Raw genomic sequence first — 18,321 nt, 5'->3', positions numbered from 1 at the left:
GTTTCAATGCAGCTTCAAAGAGCTCTACACGATCCCAGCCGAGGAATAAGGGTCAAACCATCGGTCATTTTCTTAAAAAAAATAAACATTTATATACTTTTTAACCACAAATGCTCGTCTTGCACTAGCACAGCGATTCACCACGCATTACGTAATCACATTTAAAGGTCACGTGTGTTCCGGTTCAAAAGGGTATGCTAGGGCGAAAAACTATGAAAATCGTCCGACATTGTTGTTTTACCTTTTATTTTAAAATAAAATAAAATTTTTGTAAAGGGTGTTTGACTTAGTCTTTGCACGTTCGCTTTGTAAACACTAGGTCGGTACTTCCGCCTACATGACCTTTCAATGTGATTACATAATGTTTGGCGCATCACAGCTAGTGCAAGATGAGCATTTGTTGTTAAAAAGTATATAAATGTTTATTTATTTTCCGAAAAAGGCAGATCGTTTGGCAAGATAAGACCCTTGTTCCTCAGCTGGGATCGTGTAGAGCTCTTTGAAGCTGCACTGAAACTGTAATTTGGACCTTCAAACTGTTGGACCCCATTGAAGTCCACTACTGTATATGGAGAAAAATCCTGGAATGTTTTCCTCAAAAACCTTGAAAAAAATGATGTGGGGGTGATTAAATTATCAGGAAATTTTAATTCTGAAGTGAACTAATCCTTTAATGCCTTATGTGCAATAAGCAGAGGTGGGAGCAAGTCACAAGTACTTCTCAAGTCACAGTGCAGACAAACCAAGCGAGTCAAGTCGAGTCCTGCTAAGAGTCAAGTCAAGTCATGTCACAGTACCAAACAAGAAACAAGCAGCCACGAGTTTATATTAGACCTGCTTAACTTCCTTGATTTTACTTTTATACCCTAATATTAATAATAATTTATTATAATACATATTTATAATTATAAATGTATCAAGTCCTTAAATTTGCGACTCGAGTCCCCCACCTCTAGCAATATGTATGTAGGCCAAACATTTGCAATGTGCTGACCACATGGTTCCATACGTGCATGAAGCGTTTCTGGCCTAGCATGTTTTTCTCTCTTGTACACGCAATAATACCGTCAGTGCCAATAATGTCTCTTGTTTGTGTTTGCTGATTGTAAGAGATGCCCACTTACCTCCTGCATGGTGTCCAAGAGCTTGGTGAGCTGGTAGAACCTCTGCCAGTTCTGGCTGGAGTTCTCCTCTCGTTTAACAATGGCTTTTCCCAGCTCCTTGATGTACGACATGCGGATTTCATCAAACACAGCTTGGCTTTTAAGGCCATCCTTTGGTACTGTGAAAACAGATGGGGTCAGGATTAGACGTTAACATTACATTATTGCCTTTTAATCAGGAAAATATTCCAAGGAGTAGCGAAGTCTGTAAGTCATTATGTCGTTAAAGAATCAGAATTAAACGAGTGCATTCACACTCAGGAAAGCTCATTTCACAGATAGGAACATATTAACCATGTCAGAATTGCCCTCCTGACTTAAAATCTGCACATCAATCTTCATGTTATATGTATATACAGTACACCTTTGTGCTGAGACACACCATGAAGCTTATTAAAAGAGACTATACCATGTGTGAGGGTTCCTCTTGCAACGGTCCTACCGGTTCACATACAACTCAAAGGAAAGTATGCAAAGCTGAGTCCCTGAGGCGTTCAGATCAATGGCGTATCAGCCAGGGATTTGAGGCCTAGGGATGCTGGATTCCAGCCCAGGCAAACACAAACGAACCTATGCAAAACGCAGAAGACGTTGATAGTCTTGGTGGAATTACATCCTGATCTCTAATCAGATAAGACAGCAGGACTTCAACATAGAGAGATCTGAGGCTCATCGGAAAGTGCGACTGTTTGTCAGGATATTTACTGAATTTTAAGCAGTAGAAACTATTGCTAACTATGTTTAAAACGGTACTGAAAGTAAAACAGAATGCAAGCATGCACAGTATTCCTTCTACATTGTTCTCATATAACCTTGCATGTTCAATTTAGCAATTGGTGTCCAGTTATCATCTGGGTTATTTGGTTAAATCTACCCGATTTTTCATATCAACGGAAAAAAATATAGCGGGATAACCTGGCTTCACTCGAGACTCCCCTACTAGTTCACTGTTAATGATATGATAAAGCCCGCCGGCACATTGACGTGATTGGTTACAAGGTAGTTTGTGACGTAAGAAACACGTGCGATTTCAAACCTGGTTTTTGAGACTGTCTTTGGTTCACTGCAGTTTTAAAGAGAAAATACTCAGCAATGTTGTTTGACTTTATGAATTTGCACATGGTTTGTATTAAAGCATATTAAAAACACCACATAGACATATAAACAACATTCAAAACTTGATTTTCACCACAATACTCACCGTTTCAAAGGTATATCCACATGACATAAACAATATGTCTGTTAATAGGACTTTAGTGTGAAAAAAAACAAACCTCTCCTGTGTAAAGTTATATAAAATTGTACAACTTTGTTTGCAGAATGAACTGCCATAAACCCTAAAACGAATGTAAATATGACGGTTTAAGGGGGTCATGGAGTGTATTTTTTATTTTGTTTCCTGAGGACACGTTGTTCGTAGGACTTTTACATCAAAAACTGTCAATTTAGAAACAAAAAGAAAATGTTGTACCCTGATTTTAGCCCTTTGATTTGAGCACTCTGTTTAACCCTGTGATTGGGTAACATTGTTCCATATGAAATAAGTATTGCATGTGGAGCTCTTTTGAAAACTTGACTACTTTTTACTATTACAGCTGCCGAGATTAACTAATCATGGAAAGTCTTGATTAGAGCATTATATTTAAATAAATATACTCTAAATAAAAGCTTGCAGCACTAGGCATTTTAGCCAATCACAGTCATGTCTGTTAAGCACACAAATGAGCTCACTAGTACTACTTGACTTTACTTAACTTTCACAAATACTTTAATCATAAAACTTACACAATGCAAGCACAATGTAAATATAAGATATTCATTGATCAGTGTAGTAGACACTGTCATTGATCATAACCGGAGTTTTGGCGAGTGAGTGTTTTGGAAAGGGAGCCTTACTTTTTCCCAAAGAATCCTCAGGTATAACTCAACCTCACGCTGAAAGCCCTGCACAACTAATATACATATTGCAACTCGTTATTTATTGTTTGTTGCATATTTGTTTGTTTGTAGTTGTCTATAGACCAAATAAAGTTACTATTTTTGAAATGTTATTGAAACATTTTATTTCATATTATAATTTTTTTTTTTTTTATGTGGCTTTTTTGGAAAAAAGCATAAACCAAAAAATAAAACTTTGGTCAAAAAAGGTTCCCAACCCCTGGTGTAGGCAGTCTTGTGCTGATGCATTCATTTCTATTTCATAATATAAAAAAAGTAGAAAACGTAGAAAGTCTTTGGACTAACAAGGAAGTTTTAAATTCTGAAACTTGTATAGTACAATGACCTCTTAAATGTGAAAAGATCAGGGAAAATTTGATTTCTCAACTCATGATGAATGAAAATGAGGAACCAGTCGAAAATGTATTCTTGTAGTAATCAACATTATGTCACAAATGCTGTCACTTATGCTTGTTTTGAACTCGGAATATTCATTTAAATAATTGTGTATAGAAAATGTTTCAACATTTGGCTGTCCAGTAAAATAAGAAGTCAACAAAGGCTGTTAAAAGTGCACTTACCCTCAATTAATTCACAATGATCTGTAATGTAATTAAGTGTTAAATTAAGTGTTATGTCCATATATTTTAGTTATAAAAAGAACAATGTAATGATGTTGAATTATTTGTTTATTATTATTAATATTATTATTAATTAACAGTTTATCAAGTCAAAGAAATTACATTATATCCAATTTGTGTTATTATGCACTATATAGTAAGCAATTATATACATATTTTAAATTAATATCATCTGTGTGTACTTGGTTTAACTATTAACCGATAGTTGATAGAGACCTGATTTCAAAAGGAGGAGATCGGGTCATTTGTCACATAAAACAAAATGGAAAGACGAGAGCATTGCATTGTGGGACACTGTATTCCATGCAGTAAGACACTGAGCACTGCACTGGGAAGGAGAGGTCCAACTCTGCTAGATGAAATATGTCTCTGTGGTACAGGCCATTCAGATACATATGATACATATATCATTTTCATTGACACTAGCTCCATCCACTTATTTTTATGCGCATTTTGGGATATCGCATAAAAAAAAACAAACACTGAATGGAAACACCAAAATGCGCATAAATTCTAAAAATGTGCATAAAAAAACATATGCGCAAAATTGAGTCGCATAAACTTTTTACCCGATAAGATAATATCCGATGAACTACGACAGAAACATATTTACCGAATAAATTCCTTTATGCACATCAAAAAAGACACGTGACACTGCGATGGGACGCATAACTGGACCAACCAGCGGACCGATCTCATTGGACAGCATCTGAAATGATGTTTTGGTCATTATTAAAAATACATGACCAAAGTCTGTTGTCACAGTGGTTTGGTTTAATTACCTCTTTATTTTCGTTTCTTCTTTTCGTTATTTTAATTTCGTCTCGTCTGCGCGCTCTGAGGCGCAAGTCATTTATTACAAACAAAATTATTACATACAGTAGCTTCTCCTACTACAGCAACTTCAATTTTTCTTAGTAATATTTAGTGCCAGTTTATCAGGAAGTGACGATTTTGTTCTCTTCGGCTCACTGGATGGAAACGGTGCATTATTCACAAACGTTTTATGCGAAACTCAGATTTTGCGCACAAGTTCAATTTGCAACTTTGGATGGAAACAAAGCTAATGTACAAATGGTTAAATAAAACCAGAGAAATTCATGAATAAAAGCAATTTCGTTAAGAGGCAATAAAAGTGCATCCTGATGTTTGCTTTTCTAACATTCCGGGATTATAAGAAAATATTATTTTTTTTAAATATATTTTATTAAAAAATATTTTTATAGACAACCTGTTAAAACTCAATTACGAGAGTTTATCCAAGGTAGTACATTAACAAGCATATGCGCCAATAAATAATATACTGGTTACACTTTTACATTTTAAGGTGATGTTGTAACAGTGTAATTATACAAATAAGTACTTACTCTATAATGAGATGTAAGATTAGGGTTTGGTTTAGGGTTAGTTGTTTGCTATTTTGCATAATTTACTGTTATTACTACAGTACTGTATGTACATGTAAGATGTGTAACAAAGACACTGTAAAATAGTGTCACCAAATAACCAATATACTATGGAAAATCTGCATAGGACAGTAATACATAGGCCTTAAAATCTATTTGGACACTGAAGTCACATGAAAGCATTAATTCACCTCACATCCTAGGAAAGTATCCACAGGTGTATTCCTTCACATTAATTATGAACATGTTCCACTGTTGTCTGATAAAGTGTCCAAATACATAAATTATGCATTGTTTTATAATTTGAAACCACTAAATTGTGAAATATGTGCTTTCTTTAAAATAAATACATTTTTCAGTATGACTTAGGTGTCAAAATACTTTTTGAGGTCACTGTAAGTGCGATATACTTGTGAATTCTGATGACTGCTGGTACAGTACCTGTGCTGAGGAGGAGAAGCACCTTCATGCAGAGATACTCGTCGTAGGACACCTGCAGCCGGACCAGCTCACTGGCAATCTTCAGCATCTGGTTACACTGGTCACCCATGTAGGGCAGTTTCATCCTCCCCCTTTAACACACACATATTTATATTCTAAAAGCATTTCACAGCACCAAAGAGAGAGAGAGAGAGAGAGAGAGAGAGAGAGAGAGGCCAAACATCATGGCAGACAAAAGAAACGGTTCAATCATGACAACTTGAAATGGTTTTAGCATGATAATGAAAATGGCAATGCTAATGTATTTGGTCTTGGTGAACTAGATCTTCTACGCTGCTGCTGCACAAGAATGAACTTGCTTCTGCTAATAGATACACAGACACGCTGCTGTGAACATGTACGATATGCTGCTGCTGCATAAATGGACATAAATAAATCCCGTAGCAGATCTAGGCAGGTGGAGCTGGGGAAGGTGAAGGGTTTTACCCTACAGCAAACACTGACCCAGACTATTTAAATGTCGGGCAAGCAATCTCATTGGCTGCAGGATCAGCTGAGACAGCCATGCGGTAATGATGTGATTGCTTGCAGACTTCATGTAAAGGACAAACAGCCTGCGCCATCTAGAGTTTTATGACTGAACTAGATATTTATTCTAACATCCGATAATTTTCTCTTTGACATGGACATAAAGCAGCATGCCTGTGAAATTATACAGGTTTATTTGGATTTATTGACGATAGGACTATATATATTGACAGAAAAGAATATGCGATATAATGTGCAATTCCCAAACTGACAAATGCAACATGTAGGATTTGCATTTCCTAGTTGTGCATCAAATGTTTCAATACCCAGAAGCTGTCATTTCTCATTCCATGCACTACATTTGACTGAATAATATAAATAAAACATCTTGTGTAATTCATGAAATGCATTCTTTACTTTGTTTTGTATTTTTTTTGTACATTATTATTTTTTATTTTTTTTACATTATAAAGTTGAACAATATATTTTTTTAATATTATTCACTTTTAAAAGTTTTTGCATATGTTATTTTAGTAATGCAAATTGTATTATATATGCAACAAAGCTCCTAGGCTGCCACAATAAGCATGTCTGAGAAAGAAGTAGTTGACGATTTGCTAACTTTTGCGAAGTTCAATGGATTGAATCTTCACACACCATGTTCCATGTCCTATTCAATTTACATTTTCGTCCTTCTAGGACCAGAGGTGACATCTCAAAAGTCAGCGCACAGCCCTGCTTTGCTCATTATTCAGATATCAAAAGCCCTAGATTTTCATTAAGAATAACCCAAAGGAAACAATTACATTGAAATATAACACATATACAACTTACAAGACAGGTCTAGGGTTTTTCATCATTAAACAAAAGTTTTAAAGTCAGTTTAAAAAGACAAAAAAATAACAGTCTGATAACCGATAGAGAAAAATAATTGACTTGTGGTGCCCAGTGTAAGTCTGGAAGTTTGAAAATGGTGTTGAAAACCACATAACCTGTCATTTAAAGCCAAAACATTCCAATTGTGGGTAGTAAAGGTGGGCTCACTCATTGATGACGAGGTCTGGAGCGAAACACAGCATGCCTCCATCACACTGCTGGTAGGATCTCCAGCCCAAGCCGAAGGACATGAGGAAGAGCCAGGAGCACTGCAACAGCGTCATCTGGTCATCCAAGTGCAGGTTTCTGAAGCCTGAATATGACAGGGACGTTAACTCTATATACACTCTTAAAAACACCATAGCCAATTCAAGAGTCCTACACAAGCAAAACAGTTCATGACATGAAGAACATTCTTTGCTGATTGAGCCTGGTTTTTCCCAAGGTTTTTTTCTCCATTCTGTCTCCTGATGGAGTTTTGGTTCCTTGCCACTGTTGCCTTGGCTTTTGGCTTGCTTAGTTGGGGACATTTAATATTCAACAATATTTTTGATCTGCCTTACTTAAGGTGGACGATGACGCAATTGTCTTCTAGAAACAAACTTTGTTGCATTATTTTCCTGTTATCACTGTGAAGCTGCTTTGATACAATCTGTATTGTAAAAAGTGCTATATAAATAAAGGAGACTTGACTTGACTTGAACCAAAGAGCTGCAAAGAATCTTCGAAGGGCCTTGTTTCAAAATGTAAAATGGTTTGAATTACACTTTGTTTTTGAGACTCAGCCTGTACAATATTACACGACTGCTCTTGCTTCAGATCTCTCTGACGCAACTTCATAATGACATCTGTTTGTTCTGATTTTGACATGATTTTGATGTCACTAAAATCAAAACCAAATCTTCTTTCCTGACATCAAAACCCTCCAAAGACACTGGGCTTTATTCATGAAACTGGAGCAGAACAAATTTGTGTAAATTGTTCATGAAACCATTGTTACATAAAATGTCAGATTCAATTGAATGAAATAATCATTAGGGCCAGATATACACATCACACAAGGAAACAGAGAGAAATCTTTATCTTTGAACTTCCACATGTGTGTCATGTTTTCAAGTCGTGGGCTAATGGATAGAGACTGGAAACTCGAAGGTTGCGGGTTTGATTCTCGATACTGGCAGGAAATGATGAGGTGTTCTTGAGCAAGTCATCAAACCCCCAATCGCTCCCCGGGCGCCACAGTGAATGGCTGCCCACTGCACTGGGTGTGTGTGTCCACGGTTTGCAGTGTGTGTGTGTGTGTGTGTGTGTGTGTGTGTGTGTTCACTACTCACTACTCCTAATGTGTGTGAACTAACTTGGATGGGTTAAATGCAGAGGACAAATTCTGAGTATGGGTTACCATACTTGACCTTCACATCATGTCACTTAAAAAATAATGACTTGTGTTGTCAGAATGCTAAAATGGCTACAGTATAATGTTTTCTTCTATATGTCTCTTTAAAGGAAATGTACTGCTCGAAATGAGTTTGCTCAATCATGTGGTTCTTTTGTAATCCTCTTCCACAAGCATTTTTGCCCAGTAAGCCCATGACACACTGCCAGAGCAGAGAATATCATGTGCTTCTTTTCTCACGCTTTTAGTCGGTGATGAGTTTCTAGTAGCTCATTTATTTGAAAATAAAGTTAAAGTAAAATAGTGCTGTCAAATCGATTAATCGCATCTTACATAACAGTTTGTATAATAAAATATATGTGACATAAATATAATAATAATTATTATAGCCCGATATCTATATATCTATATATGAAGAGATCAGATGCAAAAGCCTCTAAGTGCCATCTGACATTTTCTTCTAGAATGATCATTTTTATCAAGCTCGTTTATTTAAGTTCAGTTATTTCACTTAAATGGCAATTAATAAGTAATTTTCATTGCCATTTAAGTGAAATTACTGAACTTAAATATACGAGCTTCATAAAAATGATCATTCTAGAAGAAAATTTCAGATGGCACTTAGAGGCTTTTGTATCTGAACTCTTCATATATATACACACATACATTATATATATATATATATATATATATATATATATATATATATATATATATATATATATATATAAACACTTACATTTCTGTTAGATGCGATTAATTGCGATTAATCGATTCGACAGCACTAGTTCTGACATGATATAAGGTATGGATAATTCCGAGGGCTCACCAGGAAGGGCTTTGGCCCACTTGACTGCAGAGACAACTTGCCGGCCGCCCAAGCGGTTAAGTGTCGTCATGAGGCGGGTGGAGGTGTCCGGGATGGTGCTGTCGTAGCCCGAGTAAATGATCTCCGGCTCAATGGCTTTGAGCAGGGACAGCATGGTGGGCACCAGCTGGGGCATGGCCTTGGGCACCAGCGAGCACATGTGCTCTTCGGGCAGAGGGGGCGCCTGCTCACTTGAGGACGAATGTCCCCGCAACCGCATTAGTTTCTTGTTTTTTCGAGCTGAAATAAAAGAGAGAAATGTGAATATTAACGACTCAATGAAGACATTGATCTAACAAAAAATTTCATCTGAATGTTTAATATGGCTAGGCATTGACACAAATTTCATGATTCGATTCGATTTCAAATTTCCTAAAAAAAAAATTAAATAATAACTCAACTAATGATGTAAACTATACAGGGAACCCCAGTTGGTACATCACTATATTATTAAAAGGTTAAAATTAATTGATTTACACATAGGGACGTTTTTTATAGCAACGTTTTAATAATACATTTTTAATGACATTATGTTTCTACTCATATACTTTTTTAAAATATAAACATTTAAATGGTGGCTGCCATAAAAACATGAAGGATTTATTCAAACACACATTGAAGAACAGGTTAAGTAAAAATACAATAAATATGCAATATGATGCATATATTTAGCAAAATGCTCCTCTTTATGTACATTTTTCTACATGATTAATGAGTTTTTGGGACACTGGATGGCTTTCCTGAGGTAAATGTGATGTGACATTAAGTGCATTCACTCCATGTCATAATTACCGTAGCGATTCTGAACTGTAAAAAGTGCTTGTAGAACTTGTAATTACAATGTGTAAACTCGTAATTTTCTGAGAGCTATGAATTGTGCCACGTGGCCGCTGTACCACCTGACCACTGCAGATTTAAGATGTGTTCGACTTGAAGTGACGCTGTGCAGACCGAACGGTGCATGACATCAAAGTACCGTGAGAGCGATTCGAAAGCATACAGAGCTTTATGGTAATTACGACATGGCGTGAACGCATCAATTGCTTACAAGCTGTTTTATTGACTACTTTCATGATTGAAACACTGATAGCGCGATTACATGAGACACAGATTTCTGTAAGTTGTACGGTATATTTAAAAATTTGTTTTGCTGTAACTAGTAGTAAAGTGGAAGAGATGATCTGTTCACGTGAGCTCCGTTCTGCAGCTTCGCTTAAACTGCGATGCGATCTGTCGCGCCACATTAAAGAGAGCGCCAAAATTGTTTGAATTTCACAATAAAAATGACAGAATTTGAAAGCTGAGACTTTGTTTTATACCTAAAGTAACATAGCACAAAGCTTATTGCGATTTATTTGATTGGAAGCGATACGATGCTTTGTTCATTCATCAACTGAAAACAACACAGACTGAAAGATCGATTCTTGGGATTTAAGTGCAGACACTTACATGACTAAATAGACTTTTATCTTTTATCTTGATACAGCCTTTGGGAAATTCACTCTCATATCTTCTGTTGCTTTTCAGGTTTTGTAAATGATTCAGTGACAAGGATCTCAAAGATGAATAACAAAGAAATCTAGTTTAAACCTTAGTGTTCATTTCAGGTTTCAGCATTTACTAAAACATTATTAAAATAAAAAGTTGTATCCAATAACATTATTAATACTATGGGGCTGTTGAATGCTTGAATCTGATTGGTTGACAAACGTTCTGCAATTATTTTCAGGGAAACACACGGCTAAAATTTCAAAGGTCTTTACAGCTGACAACAGCAAAAAAACACACAAAAAAACACAACACTGACCAAATAAATAAATAATAAAAAAAATAGGATAAAAACGCCAAAATCACGTTTTACTATGTACGGAAAGCATATTCTCTTTCTCCCGCTCTCTCTCCCACTCAAACACACACACATGCAGTACGCACACACTCGGACAGAAACTTGTTGACAGAGCTGCTCTGATGATTTTAGCAGAAAAATAGTTTAACAACTTAAAAGCTAAATGATATTTCTCATTGGCAAGGTAATGTCGGTGCTGTTCTTGGAGCAGATGAATGTACAGTTTCGCTTTTAATATGACACCGTTGAAAGACACACAGACTCTGGTAATTCACATACGCTTACTCTCTTTCTCTCTCCCTATAACTGTTTTAATAACTGCAATAGACTGCTATCAGTGGCTGAAGTGTCGAAATCTCTGAAAAGCCAGTAAACTCTTCTCTGTTGCTTTGTTCAAAAAGGCAACTATCTGAGGAATCATTTGTTGTAATTTTTTTTTTTTTAAAGGTGGTAATGAGGTAATGTCAAACGTTATGTCGAATATCAGCGTTGTCTACTTTTGCAGCATTGTTGTTTTCAATTAGTCAAAACAAAAGAGGAAGACAGTTACCTGCACAAAAGATATTCTTTTCATGTTAAGTCTTTTCTTTTAGGAGGGAATGGATTTTGACATTGTTAATGAAATTCGTTCTGATAAAATGACTGACTGCAACCACAGGTAAATAAAGAAATAAAAATTTGAATAACAATGATAAAAACCTCTGAACAAACTGTCCTTTGGACATATTGGACCACACAAATATTATAATAATTTGATTTAAACTTAGAACATATTCATTACAGAAAATGTGTATTCAAGTTGATTGTATGAATTTTTTATTTTATTTTTTTAATAGACCTGAACAACCAAAAGCAGAAGCCCTCTTCAAAGCTAATTAAAATGAACAAATCCAGATTCTAATGTTCTATATTAAAGACAATGTTCTCAAGTGACAATGACAACAGAGTAAGAATTAGCATGCACTTTTTAGTCATTTATTGTGAATTCTGAGATCCTATATGAAGGAATATTGAATCTTTCAAATTTTAGCACAGACTATATGAATGGAGCTTAATACGGAGACATGAACACCTTTGTGTTTTGATGTGTGAACGCCTCTTAAAGGTTTTCTCTCATAAAATCGCTGTTGTTGATTGTGAGCTTACCATCAAGCACAATGTCATTTTGTCCCACTTTCTAAATGTTCTGCCATAAATGTTTCTATGGCAACTAAAAGCCTCTCTGGTACAACCCCAGATTTAGTTAGCAGCTACTGCATCAAGGTCTTTTTTTTCTCCTGTTTGGTGCTTCACGCAAATAAATCATCCATAATTTTAAAGGCTTGCACAGAGATGGATGAATCCCGTCCAATGTCTGTGAAGTACATCAGCACGCTGTCAATGAGGAACTGCTGCCTTCTTAAAGCTTTCTGGCCATTTTAGAACTTCCTTCATCTTCTGAACATGAAAGAATAATCTGCACAAACAGTCTTTGGTCTCACCGTGTTTTCACCACCCACTTAAGGACGTGCACTGGAAAAAATGCGTATACGTCTAGAAGAAATACTGGAACTGGATTATTTGATGACATTTTATTCAGTTGACATTTCTCGATCACGGATGCGAAAAGTGTACCATATTAAAATTGAGTTTTTCCCTTCAAAGCGGTTCAATCGAAATCTATCATTTTTGGGAAACTCCTCACAAATGTCACTTCTAGTTACTTGCTGCTTTGCGCTCCTGTGCTGTGGCATATAAAAGGTCATATAAATCACTCAAGTGAGCCACATGACAACCGCTCATCAATCCATCAGAGCATCCTCACCTTCCAGATTCATGCCGGCCTGAAGACACTTGCGGAAGCGGCATGCCGGGCAGTTTTTCCTCCTTATCTTGTCGATAATGCAATCATTTCTTCCCGCGCAGAGATAGTTGTGCTGCCCTGGAAAAAAAGATTTACAATTACAATGAGCGCCTCTGATGTTTGGGGTTATAGCATCACACACAAGTAAAGTGACTACTGAATCCACAGATTGAATTTCATTTATTTCATCGATTGAAAAGTGACAAACTGATTAAGTGTCTTAAAAGCAAAGGTAAACTAAAGGAGCTTTTGCACCGGAGGAACCTTTTCATAGTTTCTAGAACTATTGGCGGAAGTTCCCTGTTTTCGGGCGTATTCGCACCGCAGGAACTGTGAACGATTTTAGTTCTAGGAACTCCTTTTGGAGGAACTAATTTAGCTCCTACTTCAGAGTCGGGTCTAAACCTTAAATGAGACTCAGCCTACCATTGAATAGTTCTTTTAGTGACTGTTGCTGTTTGACTTACAATATGTTAGGCTATGGTAGATGGTCTATTTCCCTGTTATCTAACTAAAAAAGGCTATGATCGTTTTCTGTTGCTCGGATCGGATGGCACAGACGTGAGCTTTTGACGGTGAAATGGATAGCGCGCTGTAGCTTAGCGCAACTCAGCTAGGCATTCACTCAAACTAAACTCGCGGTGATGATGAAACCAATGTGGTACACACATCAATCATCCATCAGCAGTAGCCTACAACCATGTTTTGCTTTTCTTGTTTCTTCCATTGACATTTGATCAGTAGCCTACATGACACTTGAAGTTCTGTCTCTTCCTTGTATTATACTTCAGGCAGTGACTGGCAATGAGTCTGATCTTCAAAAGAGACCTTAAGTTTACTAATATTAGTCTCGAATTTCCCCAGCTGAAGATAATTATGCTCTGCTATGATTTTGTAGATGGACAGTTTTGAGAATACACGAAGCAGAGGTGAAGAGCAAGCAGGGTTGGCTGCAGGTAATCATTGGATGAATCATATAATTTAGGGGATCATTAAGATTTCCTCTTAGCAGTTTTAATATTGGTTGTTTGCACAGTCTTGCTATCTTCTCTGTAGCACTACTTTTGACGACGTCCATTCGCTTTAACCTCCTTCCTTTTTCTGAAGGAAATCGATAAAACCCTACAACCTTTTGCTGTATATCTGGCGGCGCAACCCCAAACACAACACGTTTTCGTCATCGTTTCAACTTTGATCAACAACAATGTTTTTAACTATGTAACTGTTTACAGTAGCCGGCTTGATCTCTTCAGTTGGTCAGTAGAAGCCGCTCGCGTTCTGCCAACCGGAAGTATATTGGTGCCTATTGTTTACAAATATTCTGAAATGCCGTATAGACCTTATGCGTCAGAGAAACGAGGGCGCCGCCATCTTTAGAATATTGTATTTGAACTTCCATTTTTGCAGTCAATCTGTATATGTCTATGGCATTGCTGTCCAGGAGTAATTAGCTTTTGAAATGGATTTACTTAATGTAAAGTTAACGAAAGTTATCATGAGGATTGTAATGTTTAAAGCAGATGTCTTAACAAATGTCAGTAGACCAGGAAGATTTTAAAACGAGCCGTTCATTCATAAATATGCAAGATCGCTGTGAAAATACAGACCGGAAGTCAAAAGACAAAGAGCGCAGAGCTGAAAAGGGGCGGGGAACTATCCGTGGTGTTAGTGCACGCTGATTGGCCGAACGCACGCGAAACACCGGCACCAGTCATTTTAAAAAAAGGCTGTGTAAACACACAGATCATAGCCTACTGTATATGAAGAGTTCAGATGCAAAAGCCTCTAAGTGCCATCTGAAATTTTCTTCTAGAATGATCATTTTTATAAAGCTTGTATATTTAAGGTAAGTAATTTCACTTAACTTACAATTATTAGGTAATCTGCATTGCCATTTAAGGGAAATTATTGAACTTAAATATACGAGCTTGATAAAAATGATCATTCTAGAAGAAAAAGAGGCTTTTGCATCTGAACTCTTCATATATAGCCTATATTTACTCCAGAAACTAACTCTACGAACATGGAAAACAGTGATAGATGGTCCTCTTAACCTTTTCCTATGAAGAAAACCCAATGCAACTTTGAGGGGACCAAGCTAAACATGATTATATTTCTGCTCAGCTACCAACACTGGACATCAACCACACGGCATACGCTAATAACTTTTCATACACTGTCTACTTTCTATGTATAACAATTCTATCTAATAATGTATTAGACAGGACTGTTAGACGTAAACTAATGAACACGGAGAATGCGAGCACTGTGAGCTCAGGCTGGCGTTCTCAGTGCCGTCAAAATAAAGGTCCGCCGTGCTATAAAAATAAAAGTAACAACCACAACAAGCATGACTTACGTCACTTCAGAGTTCCTACTGGTGGTGCGAATTCAACAGGAAAACGTTCTTAGGGGAATCATTAGTTCTCAGGGAACCATCCTGGTGGCTAGTTCCTAGAACTATCTGGTTAATAAATAAACTATTTATTAAATAAATAATACAGGTTTGGATGACCTGAAGGTGTCGATGACATAATAAAAGTGTTATGACACAATGTTTAGTTTTGGTTGAAGCATCCCTGTAAAAAGCCATTCCAGCACATGCTTTACACATTATGAGAACATAACGGTCACATCTTTATTCATTTCTACAAACTTCTGAAAGCTTTAAGTCAGACACGCTTGGAATTATTACAGACTTATAAGCCAAAACAGATGAATAATCAAACGCCACCTCTACCAATCTACTGCCAAGCACTCAGCCAAAGACCTTTGAGGATCCCTCCATTTGGTGTGGAGAACATGCCATCCAACAGTCTGCAGAGACCCAACTTACAGAACTGTTCATTTTGAAGCATTTCAAAGCATCCAATTGCCAATTATATGCTGCAGTTTAAAAAACTGTTTCTGTGTCTCTTTGTTCTATTTCTCTGTAACTATAACATTGCAGAGAGGTTGTTGTGTGACTATCTAATAAGAAGCTATACAGAATGTTCTCTAATGTGGTTATTTTTATACATTATATTTAATAATGTATAGTGTTCTGCTGTTTATTTACTGTATATTTGTATGTGTATATGCATGTACTACAGTATATGATGCATCCATATGTTTGACGCTGTGTTTGTGTACAACGACCTTGAACTTGGGAAAGGCGCTTGTATTGAATTATATATATAATTATCATTATAAAAACTAACATTCCCAAAACATTTAGAGAACCATGCATGGAACTGCATTCTAGTAGTGACAATTGTATTTCCATTACATCTGCATAGAAAAGATTGAGAAAACATATCTATTTATTATAAAACATATCTATATTGAGATAATTTATCTTCGATTAAGCATATTTTTTCACTTTTTACCCCCCTGGATTCACTTCATGTCCAGTGTGCCCATAAACTCTGCATTAGAATAGTCTCAACTCCTTCCTGTCTGATGCTGCTTTGACAGTGGCCAGTAACTCGATTACACCTTAATTAACCTGACTATATTATACTTTACATCCATCGCCAACATAGCTTTTCCTCTGATAAATACAGATTGGAAATACATTACTGTCTGCCTTCCAACTAAATAGATTTTCCTGGGGTTGAAGCAAAGTCAAGGAAAAGTGATCAAAAGACAATTTAGCTTTATCCTCATTTCCCAGAACACTGCTTGACACTCCACGTCCTCTTTTCATTAACTGTTCAAATAAAACAATAATGTCTCAAACATGTTTAGCAGGCTTGAAACACTCTGACTCAAATGTCTTCCCATTAGTCATAGTAAAGACACATCAACAAAACCGATCAATGCAAATGCACTCAAACAGCAACTCAGAGGCACTAACTGTGATGCAGGCAAAATCAAGTCAAGTGCAAACTATGATGATTATCAGAATGCAAACTAGTGACTAATAACTAGTGCAGTTAACATGTCTATGAGCAGGGTCAGAAATCAATTTGGGTTGAATAACAGTCAAAATGTAGGACACACAAATGTCCTAAATAAATATTTACTGTACCAGAGGCAAGTGCAGTTCTAGCTAACATAAAGTGTTTTTTTAGAAACTTTTAGAAGAAAACACTCATAAAACTTAACACAGAGGTTAGTAGATTGATATAATCAAACACACGTGCCCACCAATTATTTCAAATATATATTTTAACAGAGTGTTCATTGTGTTAGGATATCTTGTGCATTATTGTCAGCTACCTGAATGCAATGCTGAATTGATTTGACACATAATGGCCATAACTGAGCCATAATGATGGCCAATACTGATAATTCATTTAAATTGATGTAATTGTTTGACATAATTGGAGAACATGTTTTTGTGTTTTTATTTGGTTAGAATGAAAAATATAAGATAAAAGGTAAAACAATGCCCCACTCCAGTTTTAATAAATAAGTCCAGCTAACAATTAATTTCTGACAGTGCTTGTGGGTGATTTCTTTTCCCGCTCCAAGGACTGAGCTTGATTGTACCAGTGTTACTACTATGAATTATTAGACAAAAGCATTTTAGCACAGGTGCATTGTGGGGCGACTGTTAGCAAAAGCATTATTTAAAGTGAATTTATTTACCATCTGTGTTTTGTCGCGCTCTCCATCCTTCACCATTGCCAGAGCAACCGAAGAAATCAGGGAAGAAAAACAAAAATAACAGATATAAATGTTTCAAGTGTTGAAAACACAGCTCAGTTCATGCTGACACTTTGACAACAAATGACGTTGGTTAGCGGAAGTTATTCATTTCAGTTTAGCAATAACTATGAATTTTACAATATGAAGAATCCTCTATGCAGGACACATCAGTGTTAATTTTGGCAGCCATTTTTGATTTAGTCTTAAGCCCGGGACACACCAAGCCGACGGTCGGCCGTCGGGCAGTTTTTGTGCGTCAGCCGACTAAGTTTTCTCAGTGTGTTCCGCACAGTTGGCTGAAATTGGTCCTCGGCGGCTTTTTTCAGGCCGATTCGACATGCTGAATCGGCGTCGACCGTCGGTGAGAGAGAGAACTCTGATTGGCTGTTCAGCTTAGTGAACGAGTCTGTGCACGAGAATAATAGCAAAACAGCGAGCACAGAAGTCAAAACGGTACAGATTGTGGCTGTTCTAATGTTACGTCATCTTACCTGAGTGTTCCTTGGCGAATATTTCAATATTAACATGAGAGGAGTGGAATAAAGAAAGTGTTTAGCAGGATTGATATTCAAAACGGTAAGCACGCACTGTTTATGGTTTGTGTATCTGCAGCCTACAGCGTCGGTTTCCCTTTTTGAATGAATATATCTTCAGAAATAGACAGTTGTCTCATTTACACGCAGACACAAAACGCGCATTCTAGCTGACTGAAGTTCTCTCAGTGTGTTCAAGTGCAGCTC

The 18,321-nt window shown here is 36.7% G+C and overlaps 1 protein-coding gene across 3 annotated transcripts in view; it reads right to left on the bottom strand.

The window, feature by feature from the left end:
• Nucleotides 1-18,321, bottom strand: part of LOC309477830 (glucocorticoid receptor-like) — a 76,397-nt gene that overhangs the window by 5,322 nt on the left and 52,754 nt on the right. For 2 of the 3 annotated variants that reach the window (XM_082141277.1, XM_082141276.1), the window contains exons 4-9: nt 17,522-17,548; nt 12,908-13,024; nt 9,219-9,497; nt 7,162-7,306; nt 5,590-5,720; nt 1,125-1,282 (exon numbers count right to left, since the gene is read on the bottom strand). In XM_082141277.1, coding sequence (XP_081997403.1) covers nt 1,125-1,282; nt 5,590-5,720; nt 7,162-7,306; nt 9,219-9,497; nt 12,908-13,024; nt 17,522-17,548 — 857 coding nt within the window. The remainder of the gene's footprint in view (nt 1-1,124; nt 1,283-5,589; nt 5,721-7,161; nt 7,307-9,218; nt 9,498-12,907; nt 13,025-17,521; nt 17,549-18,321) is intronic. The other variant, XM_082141278.1, reaches the window with a different exon arrangement.

This window comes from Leuciscus leuciscus, assembly GCF_965113295.1.
Source record: "Leuciscus leuciscus genome assembly, chromosome: 16".
NCBI lineage: Eukaryota > Metazoa > Chordata > Actinopteri > Cypriniformes > Leuciscidae > Leuciscus > Leuciscus leuciscus.
This window is presented reverse-complemented; position numbering and strand designations above follow the sequence as displayed.